The following is a 24,842-nucleotide window of genomic DNA, read 5'->3' on the forward strand; positions in this document are numbered from 1 at the left end:
CAGCCATGGGGAGGGGAGGAGAGCATCACAACCCCCTGCTCCTACTGGCACAGAGAGCTGAACCTCCCTCCCGTCTCGGCAGCTGCACCGCAGCTCCGGCCATGAAACGCAAGGCTGAAGTAGCAATTCTGAATTTGGGACTGGGGGCAGGAGAGGGAAGGTAAGGGGGCAAGGAGAGCACAAGAACCCCACGGTGTGGTTCTAAGAACCAAGCCTCAGAATTTCTGTCTTGGATCTATGTGTCAAACTGAGGGCACCGACGGAAAAAAGATTCACCAGGAAGGGCAGCAGATTTTACACAGACGCTGGCATGCGACGACATGGGCACAGTTTCGCTTTTTAAAAATTAAAAAAGGGGGAGACACATTTCTTTAAAAATACACCACTGGAGTTGTTGTTGTTGTTGTTTTTTATCTTTTTTGCATTCTTTTTTCTTAAATTAAATCAGGTCAATCAATAGAAAATAAGTATGTATAATTTCCCTACCCCACCCCCACTGCCCTTTATCTACACGTAATATACTTATTTATAAAACTGAAGATCTGGCCAAGGGGGGGAGAAACACCCCAACCCAAAAGAAACCCCGTTCTTTAAGTCAAAGCCGACGCCGCCGGGCCCCCATTCACCATGGCTTTGCGCCCCCTGCTGGACAAGGGTTGCATCTGGTGGCAGTTCGAGGAGCCGTTCTGCACAGCCCCAGAAGCCGGGTTGGCAGGGATGCTCACGGAGGTGGTGTTGGAGCTGGGAGAGCCGTGCGAAGGGGTGGCTGGGCTGGGCAGCGAAGAGGAGGTGGTGGCTGGCAAGGTGGCCGGGCTGTTGGCCTTGTCGCTGACAGATTCACACTCTGAAGCGCCACTGGTGTTGGTGCACTCCGAGTTGGGGGGCTGGGAAGAGAGTTTTAGCCTCTTGCAGGCCGGCTGGACGCGGTACTTCAAGGGGAGGGGTCCGTTCTGTGGAGAGGGAGCAACCGTTTTCAAAAGTCTTCCTTTGACAGAGACATACATTGGGCAGTGCACAAACGTCAGGGGTTTTTTATGGGGCGTAGCTCACTTGCATGCAACCCTCCCCCAAGTTCTTCCATTCGCTGAGGGGGCCATGGCCACCCCTTCCCCATACTTTAACCATTTATGAAAGATTTGGAATAAAAACGTTGACCCCACCCGTAACACTGCTCATCTCAAATCCCTAAAACTCTGGTGAAGAAGAAGAGTTGGTTTTTATACCCCTCTTTTTTCTCTACCTTTAAGGAGTCTCAAAGCGGTTTCAATTGCCCTCCCTTCCTCTCCCAGCAACAGGCACCATGTGAGGTAGGTGGGACTGAGAGCTCAAAGAGAACCGTGACTAGCCCAAGATCACTCAGCAGGCTTCATGTGGAGGAGTGGGGAATCAAACCCGGTTCTCCAGATTAGAGTCAGCTGCTTATGTGGAGGAGTGGGGGAATCAAACCCGGTTCTCCAGATTAGAGTCCACAAATTGTAGGTCCTCCTCCCATACCTTCCTCTCCACTACTGGGTAGCATTAAAAATACCTGGCAGGGGCTGCAGAGCTTCTCCATCCCCCCCACACCCCTTGGTACCTCTTCTCCCTCTTAGCACAGGGCCTGCTGCCCCCCTTGGGCTGAGGGCACAAAAAAGGGACCGCCCCGCAACTGCGGCTGATCCAACTCCAGCTGATGGATTCACCTATACAGCCCACTGATCACAGACCTGAGTCTTCAGGTTCAGAGGTCATTACAGATCCTTCTCTTCCAGAAGCCAACATTAGGCTATGGAGCCCTCGACCAGCTCCTCCTGCCAAAGGTCATCCCATTCACTGGCTCCCACTGCCTCCCCCAAGGTATCTGAGAGCTCGACAGCCATGCTCCTCCTGCTGTCTGCCCTGTACCATCGCCATTTTAAAAATGCACCACAGAGGACCACAGGGCAGTGGCTCAGTGGTAGAGCATCTGCTTGGCATGCAGAAGGTCCCAGCTTCAATCCCCAGCATCTCCAGTTAAAGGGACTAGGCCAGTAGGTGATGTGAAAGACCTCTGCCTGAGACCCTGGAGAGCTGCTGCCGGTCTGAGTAGAAAATACTGACTTTGATGGACCGAGGGTCTGATTCAGTATAAGGCAGCTTCATGTGTTCAAATGGCAGGGAAAGCCCAAGGGAGGGGGAACCCAACAGCAGCAGAGGTCCCCTCCACCAGCTCTGCACAGGGGCTGGGGCAGGTGCAGCTGCCTAGGTATGTCCCACTCACCCCCCTCCCAGAACCTCAGCCCAACCAGCAGCACTCCTGGTTGTGTCCCAACCCAAAGGTTAACTGATTCAGGTTCACTGTGGTCTGGAATACAAGAGGTCCCATCTTCTCCATCCAAGTGGTTCTGCCTGGGGTGGCACAATGGGGAGGGTGCAAAGGCCCTGCAAACACCATGGGAAGTGATGGACATCCCTGTCTGGGTTCACCACACTACCCTGGCTGTGCCCAACCTGCAATCCAAACACTTTTGGCACTTTCACACATGCTGAATAATGCACTTTCAGTCCACTTACAATGCACTTTAACAATTGTTTGCAAGTGAATTTCGCCATTTTACACAGTAAAATCCAGCTGCAAAGTGCATTGAAAGTGGATTATTCAGCATGTGTGAAAGCGTCATTTGTCTCCAGGTTGAAGGTTACTGATAAGAGACCACCACATCCTTTTCTGCCTTCCCTCCCTCTCACCCAGGTTGCCACCCTCCAGCTGGGGCATGGAGATCTACCAGAATCACAACTGATCTCTAGACCTCAGATCACTTCCTCTAAAGAAAATGGCTGGTTTGGAGGTTGGACTCTCTGACATTGCACCCTTGCTGAGCTCCCTCCCCTCTCCAAACTGCCATCCCTAGGCTTTGCACCCAAGTCTCCAAGAATTCCACAATCCAGAGTTGGCAACCCAACCAGCCATGTACAGGAGCTCAGGGTCACAAGAAAAGCCCCTGGTTCCAACTAAACACTTCAGCAGCAGCTGTGGGTTGCTTTTTAAAAAAAGTATCTCTCTCAAATTTCATATGCTTTCCTTGTCTCTTCTAGCTAAAGGTTAAAGCTCCACTAGGACTCTGCACACTAGTTTGGGGTTCTACTTGTTTGCTTTTAATTGTGAGGCAGATAAGGTCCCTACATGTAAACCTCCCTCCAAATAGTTTTATGCAATACTGGTATCCTGTTGTTAAAACTGACCGCTTGTTGATTTGTACGAACACAAACATGCTCCCAAACCCTTTACCAGCCCCCTGGCCTCCACACACACAGCTCTATGGGTAAGATGGTGGCAGCTTCAGCAGTGGAAAAGGGAGGCATCTCAATCACAGCAGGCTTGCCGGCCCTCCCAAATAGGTGCCAATTACCTATACTGCCTATTTTTTGGTTGTGTATGCAGATTTTCCTTAGGCTTTTTTTTTTTAAGTGTAACACTGCTATTTCTTATGTTGGCAGGCCAAAAGTTAGAAAACCAAAGCGGTGGATTCTGATCTGGAGAACCGGGCTAGATTCCCCCACTCCTCCACATGAGCAGTGGAGGCTAATCTGGTGAACTGGATTTGTTTCCCTACATCTACACACAAAGCCAGCTGGAAGATCTTGGGCTAGTCACAGCTCTTTCAGCCCCACCTACCTCACAGGGTGTCTGTTGTGGGGAGGGGAAGGGAAGGTGATTGTAGGCCAGTTTGAGTCTCCCTTAAGTGGTAGAGAAAGTCAAAGAGGCACACATTTATTTAATTTCAAAAGATGAAGCAGAAAGCCACCTCCCCAATGCGTATAGGCCACTCTCACTTTTAAACGTTGATTACAAAATTTTTGCTTCAATACTAACCCAAAGACTGAAGAGATGTATCATGAAGATCATACATTCTGATCAAACTGGTTTTATTCCAAAGAGACAATTGAAAAATAATGTTCGAGTGGTTTTGGCAGCGATCAATTACACCAAGAACAAAAAAGAAAAAGCTGAAATGTTATTTTTGGACGCAGAGAAAGCTTTTGATAACATTTCATGGAATTTTTTGATGGAAATGTTACAACAAACAGACTGTGGCATACAATTTCAGAAAGCCATAAAGGCCTTATATACCAATCAAAGTGCGAGACTATTGATTAACGGGATGTTAACAGAACAATTTGAAATACAAAAAGGGACAAGACAAGGTTGTCCTTTGTCCCCCTTGCTGTTTGATTTGGCAATGGAGATACTTGCAAATAAGATAAGAGCTGACTCCAAAATAAAAGGAATAAGATACGAAGATCAAGACTATAAAATGAGAAGTTATGCAGATGACGTGGTTTTAATTTGTCAAAAACCAGAAGTTTCACTGCCAAACTCACTGCATTAATCAATCAAAAGGATTAATGAGTTCTCACAAAGATCTATATAGTCTGACTTGGCTTTCCAAGACACAAGTCCTTCAAAGAGTTGAAGAGACTAGAAACATGTTCTTTGAGACGCTCTCAGAGGTTTCTCTAATCAATCAGAGATATCTCTCAGGGTATGAGCCAGAGGTTTCCCCAACGGGCAGGGGACGCTTCTGCACTCAGTGACAATGATAGTACATACACAGGATAGTCTATACATGGATTAAGGTCCATGGAGCTTTTGAGCTTTTACACAGAGCTATAGGTTCACATACAAGGGTCTCCCTAATATTGGCATAACCAGAGAGACCTCAGAACAGAGTTGTAAGTAATAACTCTTGAATATTAAAGCTACACATAGCTACAAATTACCAATTGACTATAGTCTTGCATAGCTCTAACTTCAGCTTTGCATAGACATAGCTCTGATACATAGACTTCAAAACAATGGAGTTCTATATTTTCATGAACCTAAACTAGCATGAAATACTTAAAGAGCCTTTGGACTTTAGCTCTTATATGAACTAGGAATCAGAGATTCTCTGACGTTTGCATATACCAAAGATAATGCAAGAACATAGAAATATTGGAAAGATTCTATGTCCTTACAGAAAAGGTTTGAACATCCTAAACATGAGTTAGGACCTTTACAAATCTCCCTAAGCTGAGCATATGAGCTGGAGAGATTTAGAAATAATATAAGGTTGTACTTGGTTTATTACAACTTATGTTTTATATTTTAGGTACTTTGATTTAAGATGCTTTTAACTATAACAGGTCTTTTTCCATTGTACTAATCATATTTTACAGGATTTCTGTAACTGTTATATTCCTGAATGAAAGTACATTACAGGTTTAAGGTTTGAACTCTCATATAGAGAAATATAAAGAAACATAGAAACTGCTTAAGGTTGTTTAAGATTGCTTGCATAAATGAACATGTATAAGAATCATAATGTTTGTACTTTATGACATGTTTTTAAGAGTGTGTAAATATGCATATATTTTATGTGAAATAAATGGTAAATAATGAAACCCACTGTTTATAAATTTATTGGCACACTTCAGTAGAAAGCCTACTTCGGTAGGAAGCATTGAGTCCTGCTTATTGGGTAACTGGCTGAATAAGATAATATATCACTCCTTAGAAAGTGGTCCTTTTTAAGAGTGTTGCTTTAACAGCATGAACGGTGGCACTACCAATTCAGATGATCAAGGTATGGAATTCATTAAAAAGATTTCTCAGCCCATCGCCACCTGGACTAATGTCTCCAATAGAAGCATATGCAGATTTTGAAAGCAGAAGTAATAATGACCTGTTTACTTATGATTGTATTAAGAAAGACGGTCAAGTGAAAACATTACAGGAACTTCAAGGAGAGAACATCAAGATTTCTTGGTTTGTATACCATCAAATAATACATGCTCTCAGAAAAGACTATGTACAAGAAGGTAAACAAAGGAAGTTAACAGAATTTGAAATTTTGATTACCAAAACACAAGATCATCTCTTGTCAAAAATTTACAAACTACTGCTGATCATAGAATCTGCACCTGAGCAAGTAAAAACATGCATGGTGAAATGGATGCAGAATTTAGGGGAGATGATCCCGATGCAAACTTGGGAGAAATTGTGGAAAACAGACATTAAGTTTACCAGATCACAAGCTGTAAAAGAAAACTGGTATAAGATGTTTTATAGATGGCACTACGCACCAAAAGATTTACAGAAGATCTACAAATCAAACCAGGTGAATTGCTGGAAATGCTCTGTTACAGAAGGGACGTATTTCCACCAATGGTGGACATGCAAGAAAGTACAAACTTTCTGGAAAAAGATACATAAGGAAATACAAGACTTAACGGATACCAATTTCCAACTAGAAGCTAAATACTTTTTACTGGGTATTATTCCACCTCAAATTCCACCCAATCAAAGAGAGTTGTATCAATATGCTACAACAGCGGCGAGATTACAATTGGCGCAAAAATGGAAAGACAAGGAGATACCAGATTTAAATATGTGGATTACAAAAATGCATGAATATGTGATGATGTCAAAACTTTCTGCTTTGATACATCATGAAATGTATGAGGAGCACAAACAGAAATGGCAAACCTTCTATGACAAACTGATAGTTGATAAGTATATATTGTAGATGATATCATTATGACATTAGTGATTGTTTTTTGTAACAGATTGAAAAGTAACACCATAGATATCAAATATAACATTAGAAAACTGCTATATGAATGTTATAAGAAAGCAAGATTATGTTAGAGATAATGATTTAGAAAGACCGTACACCGGTGTAATAGTAATGTAATATGAACACAGATTGATTATCCCGTTCCCTGTTTTCCCTTTCCCATGTCTTGTACTAAAAATAATTAAAAAAAATTAAAAAAAAGTGGTAGAGAAAGTCGACATATAAAAACGAACTCTTCTTCTTCTTCTTCTTGATGGCTTAGAAAATGGATCCCATTGGGAGATCCTGGGAACAGCAATTTCACCTATGGCAGACTTGCCCAGAGTGAGATTTCCCTACTCACCCTTCGCCATGGATAGATGTACGTGATGTCCATGAGAGTGTAATATTCCTTCAGAGGCTCATCTTCATAGAGAACTTCCACCTAACAGAGAGACAATGACATCATTAACAAGTCACAGGGCACGTGCACGCACACGAGGGCTGGGCACAGATTGCAGGATCTTGACCACGTGAATATTCATTTTTATTAAAAAAACTAGCCATTGGTTTGTGAAGATAGCCAGACTTGCAGGAAAAAAACAAATTATGCAAACTAAGCAAATCAATACTGTAACAACATTTCCATAATTTATCACATTGCAGAATTTGGAGGCCTTTGCTGCAGAATAGCTATACTTTTGATGCACCCACAGAACTTGCTTGAACTGATTTCCATAGATCAACCTTGCACACAGCATCAGCGCCGGAACCAGCAAGGCCCACCAGTAGGAGGCTGGAACTTTATTGCATCTCAGGCTTGTTACGTGGACTGCAAAAATAAATTAGTATGCCTCTAAGCATGCAGAGATTACAATTCCTTCCATGGTTAGAGGCAAGGCAGTTCCCACACTCCTCTGATTTGGGGTTAGGAGCTTTTCTCTCATTTTGAATTCAAGTTTTGAGTAGCAAAGCCCATCAAGAAGACACTTTCCATTTGTGACAACAACGAGCACTTATTTTTTATTTGAAAAATTTACACCCTCCAGAGACTCTCCACTCAAAATCTTCCCAGGTTGCTTATAGACCGCCAATAATAGAAACAATCTTTTTTGAAAAAGAATATCAGTAATAATGATCAGGTGGAAGCAAAAATTTCTGCAATCGATAAAGTTAACAACCAGAGAAACCCCTGGGGGCACACCTGTTTCACTTCCAACATGAAGAACCCAAAGTCCAAGTTTGCAGGCTAATGGAGTCTGAACGTACTGAGACTATGAGGGAAAGATCTTAGGGTCATAGCAGATGGGTCAATGAAAGTGTGCTGCAGCGGTGAAAAAGGCAAAGTCTACATTAAGGATTATTAGGAAAGGGACTGAAAATAGAACGGCCAGTATTATAACGCTCCTGTATAGATCTATGCCCTGACATGGATAGTCCCAGGCTAGCCTGATCTCGTCAGATCTCAGAAGTTAAGCAAGGTCGGCCCTGGGCAAGCAGGGTCATGACATGGAGCCAGGCAATGGCAAACCACCTCTGAACGTCTCTTGCCTTGAAAACCCCACCAGGGGTCACCATAGGTCAGCTGTGACTTGACGGCATGTGCGCGCACACACACACAGATCTATGGTGTGGCCTCATTTGGAGTAGGCACAGACTACCTCCAAATTTTATAAGATATCAGTTTGCACTTTAAGTGGGAATGCAACCCCAGCCAGAACTCCTTAACTTCTGAGTGGCAACTCTGAAATTCACAGTAATTCAATCTTGTCTGGACAAAGCTTCAATTTATTAGCTCCCATCCACTGTGTTACCATGTGCAGGGGTTGTTCATAACATCGGCTGTCTGTGCATGGTGTAGTGGTTAACAGCAGAGGTTTGGAGCGGTGGACTCTAATCTGGAGAACCGGGTTTGATTCCCCACTCCTCCACATGAATGGCGGACACTAATCTGGTGAACTGGGTTGGTTTCCCGACTCCTACACATGAAGCCAGCTGGGTGACCTTGGGCTAGTCACAGTTCTCTTAGAGCTCTCTCAGCCCCACCTACCTCACAGGGCAGCTGTTGTGGGGAAGGGCAGGGAAGGTGATTGTAAGCCGGTTTGATTCTTCCCTAAGTGGTAGAGAAAGTCAGCATATAAAAACCAACTCTTCTTCTACCTGATGCAGGGCCTAAATACATGTTACAAACTCCTTGGGTCCACCACAGGGACATTCAATCAGAACTGACTCCCTGTGCACCTGGGAATTGCATTTCTAGCTGGGAACTCAAAATTTACATCTGACTGAAAGTCCTCACAGCAAACCCAAACACATCCTGAGGTCTTTGTGATGCGTATTTAGGCCCTCAGTTGAGAAGAAGAAATAGAAAGCCAGAAAATCTCTAGTCCCATGGGTTAATATAGATGTGAAACAAAATCAGGGATCAGAAAGGTCCCTTAGGGGCACCAGAGTGTCAATGCTTAGGGGCCCAAGGAGGGTCCCCTCTACCAACTTCTCACGCTGGTCTCCCAGATACAGCTGAAGCCACCAGGATGTAAATTCAGTTCTGCAGTAAGCAGAAATCGTGAACATTTAAAAGCAAATACAGGTGCACGTCTTGCTGATTTGCATGTATTCTGCAGAGTGCTGCGGTCGGGTTCCATGAAACATGGTCAAGGACATGCCCAAGACCAGCAGCACCTTTGGCCCCAGAGTGCTTGCTTGCCACTCACTTTATATTTGCTGGGAACGTCCATCTTGTTGCGGAGGAATTTGGCCAGGTGCATGATGGTCATAGCAGCAGGACAACGGAGGAATCTCATGCTGTTCTTCTTGAGAGAAAGAGAGACAGAATTATTAGAAGACAGAGGGAAAGGATGAGATGTGTAATGAAGTAGTTGTTAGGGGTGTGCATATCAACATGCCAATTTTTTTTTAAACCCAAAAAATACTTTTTTTACTGGCAAAAAATGGCCAAATCCTCACAGCAAACCCAAACACATCCTGAGGACCCACAAATGCATTATTTGGGCCCCGTTAGCCCCACTGCACAGTTGCCATGCAGACCCACGCCTCCTTACTCAGACAATATGGCGTGTGTATGCAAATGGTGGGTTGACGCTGGATTCCCTTCAGGCATCATACTGGGACAGAACCCACCTTGTCTTTCTCTACACTCCTGTTTTCAATGGTCCCTTTGTTTTCTTCTCTGCGAGAGAACAGACAAGAAGGGCAATCAGCAAAATCTACACATGGATAGTGGATGGAAGGTCTGCTCTGTTTACTGAAAAGACAACTGATAGTTGACCATAGCAGGGGACACCAGATGACTCTGAGCTCTTTTTATCCAGCATTTGGGTAATTTCTGCAGAGGTTTTAGCCAAAGGTGATAGACAGATCACAGTCAAAGGTGTGACTGTGCCGTGGCACCAGAGAAACAAAGCAAAAAAAAACTTTGGCTCTTCCCTACCAAGGAATATGCCTTTACCAGCATGGTGTAGTGGTTAAGAGCTATGGTTTGGAGAGGTGAACTCTGATCTGGAGAACCGGGTTTGATTCCCCACTCCTCCATATGAGCGGCAGGGGCTAATCTAGTGAACTGGATTTGTTTCCCCACTCCTACACATGAAACTAGTCACACTCTCTCAGCCCCACCTACCTCACATGGTTTCTATTGTGGGGAAGGGAAGGTGATTGTAAGCCGGTTTGATTCTTCCTTAAGTGGTAGAGAAAGTCGGCATATAAAAGCCAACTCTTCTTCTTCTTTAGGCAACTTCCTAACCCCTTTCACCCTGGGAATGCCCCTTCCCACAGCTGCGGAAACACCTTTTTTGGTGTTGTAGCCCTGTTGATGTCTATAAGGGCATTTTCCTATTTTTTAATTTTTAAAAGGAGTTAAATTTCTTTTCGGGGACAGGGAAACCTCGGAGGAGGTGGTGTGGCAGCGCCACTTGCAGCCACTGTCGTAAAACCCACACCCCTTAGGAATGGGCTGCAAATCATTTTGCAATTTAGACAAAGACAGATAAAAATCAATAAAAAGAAGCAATAAGAAACCAGAGCAGATAGCAAAACATCAGCGAAGTCCACTGATTCATTTTTCTCATCTGCCCCCAAATTACCTGATTCCTTCATAGAACTCTATGGATAAGCTAACAATTTCATCGTCTGACAGGTTCCCTTTCTCTTGCTCTGAAACTTCTCCTCGGTCTTCGTTTGATCCATTTGGAACTAGGCAAGTCAAGAAGGGGTAGGGGGGAACAGAACATGAAAATCAGACTTTAAAAAATGCAGTACTACTGAGCAGCAGGAAAAGCCCACCCCCAAGACAAGCCACCAACCATCCGCCATGGGATATGCTGCATAAAAGTCCCGCCGTCTCTTCATTTCATCTGCAAGAGAAAAGAAACGAGCGTCAGTTCCTTTACAGCAAGGGCCCTCTTCTTCTATTAATAAAAAAATAGTTCCCACTTGCACACACATACCTTTGAAAAGTCCAGGCACCAGCTTGTACACGATATCCTGGAGGGTTTTATCTGATCTGAAAGGCCAGGTAAAAAAGTAGCAGTCAGCCAGAGAAGTGTGTAATATTAAAACCCTCATTTAAACTCCTCCCAAATAGAAAATGCGTGGAGATTCAGCTTGTTTTGCTCACAGCAGTGGCAGGAAAAGAGAACTGCTCTCTTCTTCCCACCCACCTCCAAGCTGAAGCCGTGAAAATGAGCCGGCACTCCATGGTTGTTCCCGCCACAAACTGACTGGGTGGTAATGGAGGCGGTAGCAGCCAGAAAATACCTGTAATATTTCAGATTAAGGCGCCAAAATGGCTCAACACTATTTCAATCTGAACCGCAACGAAAACTCTAACAGTGCAATCCTAAGAATGTATCCTCTTTTACAAATATAACAGGCTGGTTGCTAAATTCTGTTCCTAGATTATAAAATCTTCTACTACACCTGCCCCCTGAATGATATATTTTCTCTTTCTCATATTGCATCTAACTGGAAGGAAACAGGCACACCCACAAAAACCTGAGCCCCAGCAAATATTGCAGTCAGCATCAACACTTGAAAGAACCCATGACACAGCACCACTTTAGAAGAAGAAGAAGAGTTGGTTTCTATACCCCAATTTTCTCTACCTTAAGGAGTCTCAAACCAGCTTACAATCACCTTCCCTCCCCACAACAGACACCTTGTGAGGCAGGTGAAGCATAGAGAGTTCAGAGAGAAATGGTCACCCAGCAGGCTTCCTGTGGAGGAATAGGGAAACAAATCTAGTTCACCATATTAGAGTCCGCTGCTCATGTGGCAGAGTGGGGAATCAAACTCGGTTCACCAGATTAGAGTCTGCTGCTCAAGTGGAGTGGGGAGTCGAACCCGGCTCTCCAGATTAGAGTCCACCACTCTTAACCACTACACCACACTTTAATCAGTAAATTAGGTGGCTCAACAAAAACTGTTTTCATCCCGGACTGTGTGTATTCATTAGCGCTGGAATTTCAGCTTGCTCGCTTTTCAGAAAGGCACATTTCTACCTCTAAAATGTACGAAGAGAGGATTTGGCTGCTTCTATTGGGAGGTTTTACTCCAGTTGGCATCTAAACCACAGCAGGGTGTTTAAGGGACAAATTACCCATTCTCCCCTCCTTGTTTGCTGTGATCTTTCAAATCTAGTTTGGTATGATATCTGGGGAAGGCTCACAAAGTGTGTTTGTATGCAGTGCAGACAGGATGGTGGGCATTTCTGAAGGTCCGTGGTGGATATGAAAGTAGGCAAAAACAAGAAAATGATTCAGTTCAAAATAGATAGAATTGCTGAGAATTAACTGCATACCAGCCCAAACATATCACAGGGTGCTATCAGATGTAAATTTGGGGAAGAAAACTGGTTTACCAACTTTGACAGAATGCGGAGGGATATTCATTAAAGGTGTTGGGAAAATGTACCCTATTGTGAGCACAGCTAAAATTACATATACCCTTACATTTTGCATTATGGCGGAAACAAATGCAAAACCAATATTGGGTTGGAAGGCAAGTAACTGAAACTAATAAAGATTGTGAGACTAGTGAACACAGAAGACATAGCGCTAACTAAGCAAAAACTGGAAGGAAAATTCTCAGATGTGTTTACAAGACTGGGCTGTTTACCAGGACTGAGCCGCATAAAGCTGAAACCAGATGTGAAACCTGTAATACATTCACGAAGAAGAGTACCATTTGTTCTTAAGGAAAAACGGAGAAAGAACTCAAAAGAATGGAACAAACCGGCTTATAATCCCCTTCCTCTCCCCACAACAGACACCCTGTGAGGTAGGTGAGGCCGAGAGAGCTCTAAGAGAGCTGTGACTAGCCCAAGGTCACCCAGCTGGCTTCATGTGTAGGTGTGGAGATTCACCAGATTAGTGTCCGCCGCTCATGTGGAGGAGTGGGGAATCAAACCTAGTTCTCCAGATCAGAGTTCATGTCTCCAAATCACCACTCTTAACCACTACACCACACTAGCATAGAAGTAATTATTGATGACATATTGATACACAGATCCACCAGAGAAAAACATGACAATAACCTAAAAGCACTATTAGAAAGATGCAGGGAGAAAAATCTGAAATTAAACCCAAACAAGATGCAGATTGGAGTTGACAGCGTAACCTATTTTGGTCACAGAGTAACTGCAGATAGCATAAAACCTGATCCAGAAAAGCCAACTGAAATCCAGATCAGAACTGGAAAATATAATGGGAATGGTTAACTATTTAAGCAGGTTTGCTCCAAGACTTGCACAAATTATAGAATTGTGACAGAAACTCTAACACCTTACTAGGGTAAGAGCACCACCTAAAGCATCTGCGATCTTGGAGCCATGGAGATTTATACTAGAATGATCAATTCTCATTCATTTCCATTCCACATTGGACCATCCTGGCAGACTTTTAAAAAAAAAATTTTTTTTTATTATTTTTCAAAATATTTAAACAAACAGTTCAACAATTGATAAAAATCATTGAAGAGAGTAAAAAACAATGAATTATTGTTGAAAGTACAAATATATTGAAATAAAATATGAAGACTTCCCCTTCATCTCCCTCTATCCCATTATAAATTTATGTACTCTTTTGTATAAAATTCAAATCCTGATATTGTTATATATATATATAAATGTGATTCTTTATCAAAAATAAAATAAAATATAAATTCATATTATTTCAGATCATACATGATTATTACCTTTCTTCAAATCAACCTTGTTATAATAACTATATATTGTTATTGTAAAAGCATCCCTAATAATAGTAAAAAATGGATTAGATCACTTAATAACCCTTAAGTTCCCCCATTTGAAGTTCATTTTCTCAGTAGATTCTCCATGCCTCCCATTCACCCATAAATTGCGCATTGTCTTTTTGATTTACCAATGCTGTAAGTTTTGCCATTTCCACCTGTTCCAGCATTTTTTGTATCATATCTCTTTTGTCTGGAATGTCCGATGATTTCCATTTAGCTGCATAAATCAGTCTTGCAGCAGTAGTGGCATAAATTAAGAATGTTCTCTGAGTTAGAATAGAATCTAGTGTCATACTAAGTAACATCATCTCAGGCGTTTTAGGTATATTGTTCTGTATGATCAACCTTATTTCATTATAAATCATGTCCCAAATTTTTTTTTGCTTTGTCACAAGTCCACCACATATGATGAAATGAGCCTATTTCTATATTACACTTCCAACACTTTGGGGACAATGTTTTGTAGGTCGCTGCCAACTTTTTAGGTGTTAAATACCACCTATACATCATTTTATAAATATTTCTCTTAATGATTGAGCAAGAATTAGTTTCATATCTCGTGACCAAAGTCTTTCCCATTTATCCAATAATATATCATGGCCCACTGTCTGTGCCCAGGTAATCATGGTAGGTTTTATCCGTTCTTGCTCACAGTAAAGTTCTAGTAATAGTTTATACATCTTGGATATTAGATTTTCGAATCCTGAGTATAGACAGAGTTTATCTGATGATATTGAAACCAGATCAAGAGGTCCCTTACTTCATCATAGTCTTTCAGTGAGTATTTATTACCTTCCCACTTTAAAAGATCTTGGTACGTTATAAACTGAGTGGGCCTAAGTGATCGTAATGTCAACATTTCTTGTGATGAAATCCACATCGGCGTCTTTGGTTCAAGAAGATGTTTATATTTCTGCCATATCCTAAATAAAGAGGATTTAATCCTATGTTGTTGAAATGATGTATTTTAATTTTATCGTACCACAAATATCCATGCCAACCACTTCTGTTATCGAAACCCTCTAGATCAAGTAATCGTGCATTAGAAAGTTCAATCCAGTCTTTTAGCCATACTAAAGCAGCCGCTTCAGCATATAATTGGAAATTAGAGAGTGCAAAACCTCCCCTATCGTTAGAGTCCACTAAGTATTTGTAAGCAATTCTTGGTTTTTTCCCTTGCCAGATGAAAGTCAATAAATCTTTCCTCCAAAAAGTATTTTGCTTGGGAGATAATAGGTAAATTCTGGAATAAAAATAATATCCTCGGTAATATATTCATTTGAATTGTCGAAATACGTCCCATAAAAGAAAGTTTTTTGTTAGACCAACTTAACATATCTTTTTAAATTGTTTTCCATAATTTAAGATAGTTGTTAGTAATCAAGTCTTTATTCTTGGTAGAAATTCAGACACCCAAATACTTCACTTTGTTTGTTTTCACCCATCCTGTAGTAGTTACAAAGCTTTTCTGCTCTGCTTCAGAGAGGTTTTTAAATATTGTTTGTGTTTTTTCTTGGTTAATTTTAAATCCTGAAACTTGGCCATATGAATTCAATATTTCCATTAATTTGTCTGATTGATTTGGGTCTTCCAAAATTAACAGAAGATCATCCGCAAATGCTCTCATTTTAAATTCATGTTTATTTACTTGTAAACCGCGGATGTCTTCCGATTCTCTTATCTTACAACACAAAGTTTCTAATACCAAAATAAAAAGCAAAGGGGAAAGCGGACATCCTTGTCTTGTCCCTTTTTGTATGGTACAATTATCTGACATTGATTCGTTAACCAATATTTTTGCTTGTTGTTTCGTGTATATAGCTGTTATGCCTCGAGGAATATCTTTAAGGGTTACTAATGGTGTTTCCCCTACAACAATGGGTTTCTCATAATGAAATTGCATCATAATGGCTTTCATCCTAATGTCATAGAAGGAGATCATAATGTCTCTGGGTTTTGATTTCTTTAATCTTGCCGGTAAAGGTATCCTGTATATTCTATTTATTGCATGGTCTAAATCCTGTTCATCTATTTGGAATAGGTCAGCCAATGTTTTTATCATGGTCTCTCTAGTATCACCAAGGTCTTCAGGTAGATTTTGTAGATGAAGACTGACTTCTCTCACCTTCAAATCCATCATAGCCAGCTGGTCCTTGACTGTGTCTTCTTGTGAGTGTATTGCATCCAGTTGTCTGTCATGTCCTTCAATTTTCTTCTTTACCTCTTTTTGTCCTTCAATCACCTTTTTAACTGAAGTATCCATTGGCTTCATATCCACTTTCATTGTTGTAACCTGAGTCTTCATATCTTTAATTTCTTCTGTCACAGCATCAAATTTCTGATTAATAGATTGACCAAGAGTAGTCATCATAGAAGTCAATTGTTCCATTTATTTTGCAAGGTGGTCTTGCTGTTTGGACATTTGGTCGTATTGCTTTGCAAACGTTTCAGATTGTTTGGCTAGCATTTCTTGCACTTTCTTTTCCATGGTTGATCCTTACGTGGTTTCTTTAAGTTTTGAAAATGCAGGACTATGCAAAGATCCAGATCTTGGACGGGATCCAGACATTGACACTTTAAGTAATATTTGAAAAGTTTGGCAGGTCTGATCCTGTGGTATAAGGAGTTCAAGTCCGTGTATATTGCATTTTCGCCACAGTAAATAATGTCAAATTCGTCAAATTGGTACAAAAATGGGGCTTTTAGTTTTAAATTACCAGTGAGTATTAGAAGACGCTCTAGGTTGGCAAATGAAGCAGGAAACAGGAAATGCACAGGAAGTTGTAAGGACGTGGACCTTCCGTCGCCTCCTCTCGCTGATCCAAAAGTATAGGAGCTTTTTAACGGTTGCACAAGGGAGATGCACTTCCGGTCCTATGATATGCCTTCTTCTCTGTTCTCAATGGTATCATTGCTTCATTGCCTTAAAGAGCAGTGAATTGATTTTACTTGCTGTCTTCCGGTTCCAAAGTAAGTCGCTTCCAAATAGAATGTGGCTGGAGAACTCTCTTAAACTGGAAAGACGCCACAGCTCACGGGGGGGGGGGATTTCATTCCTCCCTCCCCTTCCAACAACGCAGCATTCGATTGGTAGTAACAATGTCTATCAAAAAGTCCCGTTTTTTAGTCTATCCGCTGATCAAATTGATAGAGTCCCTGCCGGTTTATCTGATGGATATTTCATTAAAGAATCAACTTATGCAATGGGCAGAGAGACGCGGAGTTCATAGATGATTTTATCAAACCCCTGTGGCTTCTAATTCAAGGTAAAAACAAAAGAGTTCTTGTGACTTACTTAGATTTCGGGAGATGAGGTTTTCCTTTGTAATGTAGTTCTTTGATGGTAATAGATAGAGGAGATCAGAGCCTAATGCCAAAGAAGCGTTCGTGGCGATGTCATATCCCTCGATGCCGGCAGGACAAACATCCAAACCTAAGGGGGACTTAAGAAAGCTCCCTCAGACAGTTTAGGAGTCAAACCGCTCTTCTCGGCTGCAGGGGTATTCCTGCTCCCCAGTCCACCAGTTAGGAACCGGGTTGGAGGGCTATACAGCACCCCAAATTGGAACATTTCTTGGATTTCCTCGGGAGGTCCCCGAGAAACGTGGCGCTGAGATCAGCTCTCTACCGGAGACCTGAAGGGACAGATTCATATGATCCTAAAGAATTATCCAGCCACTGAGGAGAAACTGGAAGAAATAAAGACGAGACAATGCAGAAATGAATGGGGTTGATAAGGAGACCATGGCCCAAAATGGTTGCAAGTGCCATGGGAAATAAAAGATTTCTGGAATGTCAAGGAGGAGCCGAGAATTCATAAATGTCTTATACTACGAGGAGAGAAGATCATTATTTCAAAATCTCTGTGACAAAAGGAATGGACACGGTCTTGTGCAAAAGAAGGGCAAGAGATATATTATATTGGCCTGTGATGAGTGCTCAGAAAGAGGACACGGTGTCCCACAGTGTACTTAGACTAGCACCCAAAGAACCAATGATGGTCAGAGCAACAGGCCATGGCAGTAAACTGGAACAGGCTTGTTCACCTGGGAACAAAAGAACTACTTGCTTGTGGTGGACTATTACAGCAGGTGTCCAGAAGTTATTCAGTTACCTGACACTTTAGCAAGGCATGGAATATGCGAGGAAATAGTATTGGATAATGGAGATCTTTGTGCTATGTTGGCAGCTGCTGCCCAAGCAACATTTTTTAAAAAAACTGCACAGCCAATCAAATCTCCAATGGCAAATCAGAAGTCTTGCTGGTCATAAGTCCTAACCACTTCCTAAAAACACTTGACGGGCACCAGAAAAAGTGTTGGCAGGCACCATGGCGCCCATGGGTACCCTGGTATAGAGTATATCAGAAGAGCAGCTTGTTGGTAGACCAGAGGGGTGATAGAGTCCTCATTCTCTCCGTAGAAGGTTATGCTCAAAATGGCTAAATAAATGAGTAGTTGTTCAGTTACTGAGGCCTTGTGGTGGTCACTTCTTTGTGAGAGACCAGATATATAACAATAGTCTTCTCAACCATAAAGGACAGAAACATATGGTTGTCAATTCCAGGTTGGCAAATTTGGTTTGGTTTTTGGGCAGAGTCTGGGGATGGTGGGATTTGGGGAGAGGGACACCAGCAGGGTATAATACCATCATCCAAAGCAGCCATTTCCACAACGGGATCTGACCTTTGTTGTCAGGGGATCAGTAGTAATTCCAGGAGGCTGAAGTTGGTTCCCAGTTCGTTCCTTATTCCCAGTTCCTTATTCACATTTCCTAGTTCATGAATGATATTGAGGACAATTTAAAAGCTCTGCACCCCAAAATAAGGATGGGACCACCACATATCATACACCCCCACATGCAGGGGACCATTCCCTCTGAGAGGGCGCATGCTGAGTACTGGTCCAAAGTCCAGTTCTTGTGCCAGCTGCTCCAAAGTGGGGTGCCCCCAGGACAAATGCACATACAGACACTAGGGCCCAGCTGCACCCCAAATCAATCTTTGGACCACCCCATATTACACATCCTCATATTCCAGAGACTGTCCCCTGCAAGAAGACATACAGTGATGCCTGGTCCAAACACTGGTTCTGGCACCACTGCCTTCTTTTTGGGTCCCCCCCAGAAACCTGTCTTGCAAGGAAAATTTGAATAAGGAACTGGAACAGTTGTGTGCCTTCTGCACTCCAAAAGAAAGTTTGGACCACCACATATCATACACCCCCATTTGTGCATTTGTCCTGGGGGCACCTCACTTTGGAGCAGCTGGCACAAAAACTGGACTTTAGATCAGGACTCAGCGCATGCCCTCTCGGAGGGAACAGTCTCCTGCATGTGGGGGTATATATGTGGTGGTCCAATCCTTATTTTGGGGTGCAGAGCTTTTAAATTGTCTTCAATATCATTCATGAACTAGGAAACGTGAATAAGGAACTGGGAATAGGGAACGAACTGGGAATTCCCGGGATGTCTCCTAGTAATTCCCGGGATGTCTCCTGGCCCTACCTGAATGTTGGTAACTCTAACTTACTCTTTAGGAGGCATGGAAAGAGCTCCTCCATAGAGTGAATTTCAGCTTACATAACTATTTGCAAACTTTAATCCGAATACAGGATTTGAATGTATTGAAAACAAAACTTCAACCCTTTACCCTTTGGGTTAATTAATCTAGAAAAAACTACAGCTCTGTGCTCACTACTGCAGACTAGAATCCCGCCTCAGTCCTAGCCCACCCCAAATGCCCTGTGAAACAATGGCTGTTACCACACTAGGTATTCCCAGCGATGTATTAAGAGTTTGAAAATGTTATAAAAAACATCGCTTTAAAAGGGGTTTTGGATACCACGGCTTATAAATGGTTGGAAAACGTCTTCACAGCTAAAGGGCCCAAACAAAGTGCGAACAGTATTTTTTATAACGTTTTCAAACTCTTAATACACTGCTGGGAATACTAGTGCGGTAACCCCCAATAGTCTCTTCTCTGACTCCTCTTGATTCCTCTTTGACCTGTTCTAGGTGACAAAGCAATTAGAGAATGGTTAAATAATTCAGCTGGGCAGGAGAAAGGGTGTGATCCTCACAGCTACAGGGCTGCAGTTTGACATTTATTTAACCCCAAAGCATTTGGGTCCCTGCACAGACAATACAAACTCCACCCTGCTATCCATTCACTCATTTCTTTTCTTTCAAGAGGAGATAATAGGATTTAAATGTGCCCCGAAGCCATAGCCTTCACTCAGCACTATTGAAGCCCAAATACTCCTACTTGTTCAGGGGTTGCCATCTTGAGGATCCCTTCACACACCGAAGAACTAAGAGACTTGGAGACAAGGGCAGGCCTTGCCCTCTGGCCCTGTTTATGTGTGTACATCATGGTTTGATTTAAATGATTTAAATGCTTTCTTAATGTCTTAAATGTTTCAATGATTGCCACCTTGGAGACCCTGAATTGAGCAGAAAGGCAGCATAGGTAAAGCTAAACAAACTGCTTGGCTGCTGTGTAAGAAAAAGCCAATGGGCATTCAAATGAAATCAATACCTGGAATAAATGTGCAGTTTCAACCACATCTTCAGTTGTACATGCATTGAATGCAACATGATAATTACTCAATGCACTTATAAAGAAAAATAGACAGACTGTACATGCATCCACTGTAACTTGTTAAGAGGGCTGATGAAGTGAGCCTACAAGGATTCAAATGCTTCTAAATCTGCATTTCTGTCTTCCATACAGTAGGAGATTGGCTCTTTAAATGGCTGCAGTCCTCCCTTGGCTATGAAGCAAACCCCGTGACACGCAGTATATTATTTTACTACCCCACTCTCAAATTTCGCCATCCTTTTATGTCACATTGTTGTACACATTATACTGCTCTGATTGCATTTTCAAAATTGTGTACTCCACCTTGAATCTCAGTGAAAAAGGCGAACTACAAACAAAGTCAAGTAAATGAAATAGTTTGCTGCACTGTTGGAGCTTTGATGGCTTTTTGGCTCCTTGCTCGTGCCTCTATATCAGCGGCGTCTGGTGCCTGCCTGGTGGGTACAGGAACCTGAGCATGAGGAGATCTGTGGGCCTCTAAGGGAAGACCGGTGGGAACCCAGCTTGTAAATATTTTGCAGAGAGCCTAAAGCGTTACTAGAGAAGAGAATTTACACAGAGCAGGAGCTAAAAATAAGCCCGGAGAGATGCATGCAGCTGTGGTGGACTGCGTTCTTGGTTTCTATGCCAACCATCTGCAGAGTCCATTAAGGCATGTCTGGCTTCCCCTAAAATCCAGACAAATGGGGAAGTGGCAAGATGCAGCTCAAAGCCAAGGGGAAAGCTGGGCTGGCTGGCTTTCACTATTGTGCCTGGGGAAGGCAGGGGAAACCCCATCCCAGGCAGGCCGAGCCATAAAGAGAGGAGAGATGCTAGCAGCATCCCTGACAGGTGCTGTGTATCGAGAGAGAGAGAGAAGGGCGGCTCCATTGTCTGACTCCCACAACTGGAGAACCCGGCTCTCCACACCCCACAAGTCCCAAGCCCTTTCAGCTGCACAGATAAGCCTAAACACTCTCTAGCAACACCTGGTAATCCGTTAAAGCTGGGGGCTAGGCTGGGGTCTTCCCATGGTTGTGGGAGGAGGTCAGTTTCTGTAGAGTTCGTTAGCCTTCCCCCAGACTGGCAAAAGCAGAATCAATTATACAAAATGAGTAAGTATAGGCACCTATGCAAATTCTTACTCATTTATTCAGGGCAGAGAACTGGGCTTTTCCTGCCAAAATTCTGATTTCGTAAGTATGCCACAGACAGGCAGGTTCTGAGGCAAACGGATCAATGCACTGTAAACCACAACCACATGCAGGTTAAATTGTTCTCATTGTTCCTTCAAGGACTGCTCGTCTTGTGGTCCAGAGATTGTCTTAGAGGCTTCAGCTGAGCATTCACAGAACTCTTTAATTAAGACCGTGGCTTTATTTGCAGGGGGGAAAGGCATCCTCCACCTGCTCTACAAACAGCCAAGCCAGTGCCGGCCCCCACCCACCGGAAGACTTTTCATGGCAGAAACAGGGTTGCGGACCTGAGTCCTGCTTCTGCATGGATCAAGCTGTGCATTGGTGCTAGAGCAAGAGAAGGGAAGTGTGGAGAGAGACCACTCCTCAATGTGACCATCCTCTGACTGCTTGTGATAAAGGGTGTGTGTGTGTGTGTGTGTCCTGGCTTCCTTTGAGGCAAGGTCCGGTAGAGTTTGGCCCTTGATATTGGGACTCATGCAGGATCCACTGAAAAATGCCTCTCTCCCACCTCAAGAGGCCCACAGCTAACCCACCCGACTCCTAAGCTGCTGTCACATGCCTCCCACCCCCATGAATGACATTCCACTGGCAATCCAGGTTATCATAGTGTTAAGGCGGGAGTTGGCGCAAAATACCTGATGCTTAGGAGGGGCCTCGTTTTGTGCACTTGAACGTCACACATCGGGCAGTATTTGTTGGTCTCCAGGTACCGGACGATGCAGGTTTTACAGACTGAACAGAGAGAATGGGGGGGAAGAAGGTTAGAGAAAGTTAGCACAGCGCCAGACGCTTAGCTCTATGACCAGGATACAGACCAGCCGTTCTTTAGAGCCTGTCTCCCACTGGGAAGCAAAGTGCAGAGGTCCCTGAGCACAGAGGCAAAGTGGGGTGCCAGAACCCCACGGTCCGCCTGCCTCAGCTCTGCCAGTGCCAATACCCTGGAAAGAGACCGGGCACCCCTCTGCCTGCCTGGCAGGAGGAGGCACACCCAGGCCTCCAAGCAGCTCTGTGGCGGGGGATACCCCCCCAGATGCAGCCTTGTGACCTCCACAGCCTGCCCAAGAGACCACAACAGTAAAGGGGAGAAAATAAGATCCTAAAAATGAAAATACAGTATCCTCTTTTATAAGCTGTTGCTAGGCTGCTCATAGAACTGCACAACACAAGGTTGTGGGGGGAAGGCAATAAAATCCCTCAGGCCACTGCTGGCGGCCAACTCAGCCCACAGATTTGAGTGTGTCCTCACAAAGTAACAACGTTCACGTTTTCTTTTTTCTCACAAATCCTGCTTCGTGGTCCTTGTCCCCACCCCCCTGTTCAGGAGCAAGGCAAATGGCCATGCGCAGGGCCTTCTCAAGTGATGCCCCCCCCCAGTTCTTTGGATCCCCCTGGTTTCCTCCCATCGCCCAACTCCATTGCTGACCATCTTTACACCCCAGGCTAAAAGCTTCTTATTTCAAGAGGGAACGATTCGTTAAGGAACAGCCCTTCTCATTTTCTGCCGCCTGAACGTGGGTGTTTTAGCGGTCAGCACAATTTTGGCTGCTGCCACTATTCACAACTTGAGGTTTTGCTTTTAACTGTTAACAGAACACAGCAAATTGACCAACAGTCCCTTCTTCAACTGATTATATTTCTTTTCCTTTCTGGATATGTACCACTGGATTTTCCACTGTGGAGACAAGGCACCGTGGGCCCTTGAGAATGGTCTCACTGTTCAGTAGTGGCAGTCTCACTGTTTGGGGAGGGGCTGTGGCTCAGTTTGTAGAGCATCTGTTTGGCACGCAGAAGGTCCCACGTTCAATCCCCGGCATCTCCAGTTAAAGGGACTAGGCAAGTAGGTGATGTGAAAGACCCCTGCCTGAGACCCTGGAGAGCCACTGCTGGTCTGAATAGACAATACTGACTTTGATGGACCAAGGCAGCTTCATGTGTTCATGAGGAGGATGCACTCTTTGTATGCTCTAAGACATGCTTCTTCCATGACTGCTTCACATTTGCTACAGCAATCCCCACTACTGAAATGAGTCCAGAGATGACATGGGTCTCCAGTTAATCCCAGAGCCTTCTGCACATGGCTGGAAACTTACAAGAGTGTAAGCACTCGACGATGGTCGTGGCATCTATGAAGTAGCCTCCACACAGCGCACACATTAAGTGGGGGTTGAGCTCTGTGATTTTTATCCTGGTGGTCCTGTGCATTTTGGATATCACGGTGCTCAGCAGATCTCTCTGGAAACCAAAACAAACAAAAAAAGACAGCCCCAGTCACTCTACAAAAACAACCAAGATTTCCATACCAGTCCAGAAGACCACAGAAGATTGTCCCCACGCGGCCGCCACACACCTGGGAAGGGAGATCTCCTATCAGCAAGGAGATGTAAAATCCGTGCCGAGGAAAGCTGAATTCGGTAACATCTGTAATTACCCACATCTGCTCATGTCTATTCATTCTGCATAACTTGTTTAGCTAGTGGTGTGGAGGAATGGAGTGCCACGCAGAAGGGGATAACTGAAGCTCTAACTCAGGGGTCAGCAACTTTCTTTAACTAAAGAGCCAACCTATGTCACTATTCAGAGGAGACATCCACAAAGAGTCAGTATAAGAGTCTTGAAAGAATGATTTGCATAACTGAAAATATACAACTTAACATTACTAATAACTGACGTCAATTAATAACTCATAATATTTCTGTAGCCCAAACACAGGTTGTTGTGCGTCCTTTGCTAGGAAGCTGCACACCCACGAGGTCTCACAGCAAGTAATACACACACAATTGTTTTAGTGCACCGATACAAATCCGTTTGCTCTTGGATTACTGGCAACTGCTCACCTCTCTCCTTTCCCTTTCTGAAAGGCATCTCCAAGAAGCCCTTGAACTGGAAAGAAAACTTTCCCTGTCATTTCCTTCACTCACTGGTTATTCCAGCATCCCGCCAGCCCCTCTGATGGAGCTTATCTTAAAGATTTTCTTTTCTTTTTGAAAGACCCATCCTTGGATTCCATATTGAGCTACATTTGGCTCTGGAGCCACAGGTTGCAGATCTGTTCTCTAATACACTCTACTTGAGATTTTTACACAGTTCAGAAACGTCAGCTGCTCCGGAGTGCGGCTGCTGAGATGTTAACAAATGCCTTCAGGGAGAGCCCTTTACACCCGGGAGCCCCACTGGCTCCCAGTTTGTTTCTGGGCCCAACACCAAGTGTTGGTCATAAGCTTTAATGCCCTTCCAGGC

The 24,842-nt window shown here is 43.5% G+C and overlaps 1 protein-coding gene across 2 annotated transcripts; it reads right to left on the bottom strand.

Annotated features, from left to right (window-relative positions):
* Window positions 1-555: 555 nt before the first annotated feature.
* PCGF2 (polycomb group ring finger 2) lies at window positions 556-23,828 on the bottom strand. Of its 2 annotated transcripts, none has more exons than XM_056863245.1 (9): window positions 23,696-23,828; window positions 22,241-22,337; window positions 11,024-11,079; window positions 10,880-10,930; window positions 10,661-10,769; window positions 9,699-9,747; window positions 9,272-9,367; window positions 6,922-7,002; window positions 556-950 (listed from the first exon to the last, which is right to left on the bottom strand). In XM_056863245.1, the coding sequence occupies exons 1-9, from the start codon at window positions 23,805-23,807 to the stop codon at window positions 591-593; spliced, it is 1,011 nt and encodes a 336-aa protein (XP_056719223.1). In that variant the 5' UTR covers window positions 23,808-23,828; the 3' UTR covers window positions 556-590. The 2 variants fall into 2 exon arrangements, with proteins under 2 accessions (XP_056719223.1, XP_056719222.1); XM_056863244.1 differs by having other exon boundaries at window positions 9,272-9,370.
* Between the last annotated feature and the right edge of the window lie 1,014 nt (window positions 23,829-24,842).

The sequence above is a fragment of the Euleptes europaea genome, chromosome 18 (assembly GCF_029931775.1).
Source record: "Euleptes europaea isolate rEulEur1 chromosome 18, rEulEur1.hap1, whole genome shotgun sequence".
NCBI classification, from domain to species: Eukaryota; Metazoa; Chordata; class Lepidosauria; order Squamata; family Sphaerodactylidae; genus Euleptes; species Euleptes europaea.

Coding starts and splice junctions, on each gene's coding strand:
- PCGF2 (XM_056863244.1), bottom strand. CDS start 23,807: ATGCACAGGACCACCAGGATAAAAATCACAGAGCTCAACCCCCACTTA. Junction 10,770..10,879: donor AGCATATCCCATGGCGGATG/GTTGGTGGCTTG, acceptor TGACTTGCCTAG/TTCCAAATGGATCAAACGAA. Junction 9,371..9,698: donor GGAGTGTAGAGAAAGACAAG/GTGGGTTCTGTC, acceptor CTTTCTCTCAAG/AAGAACAGCATGAGATTCCT.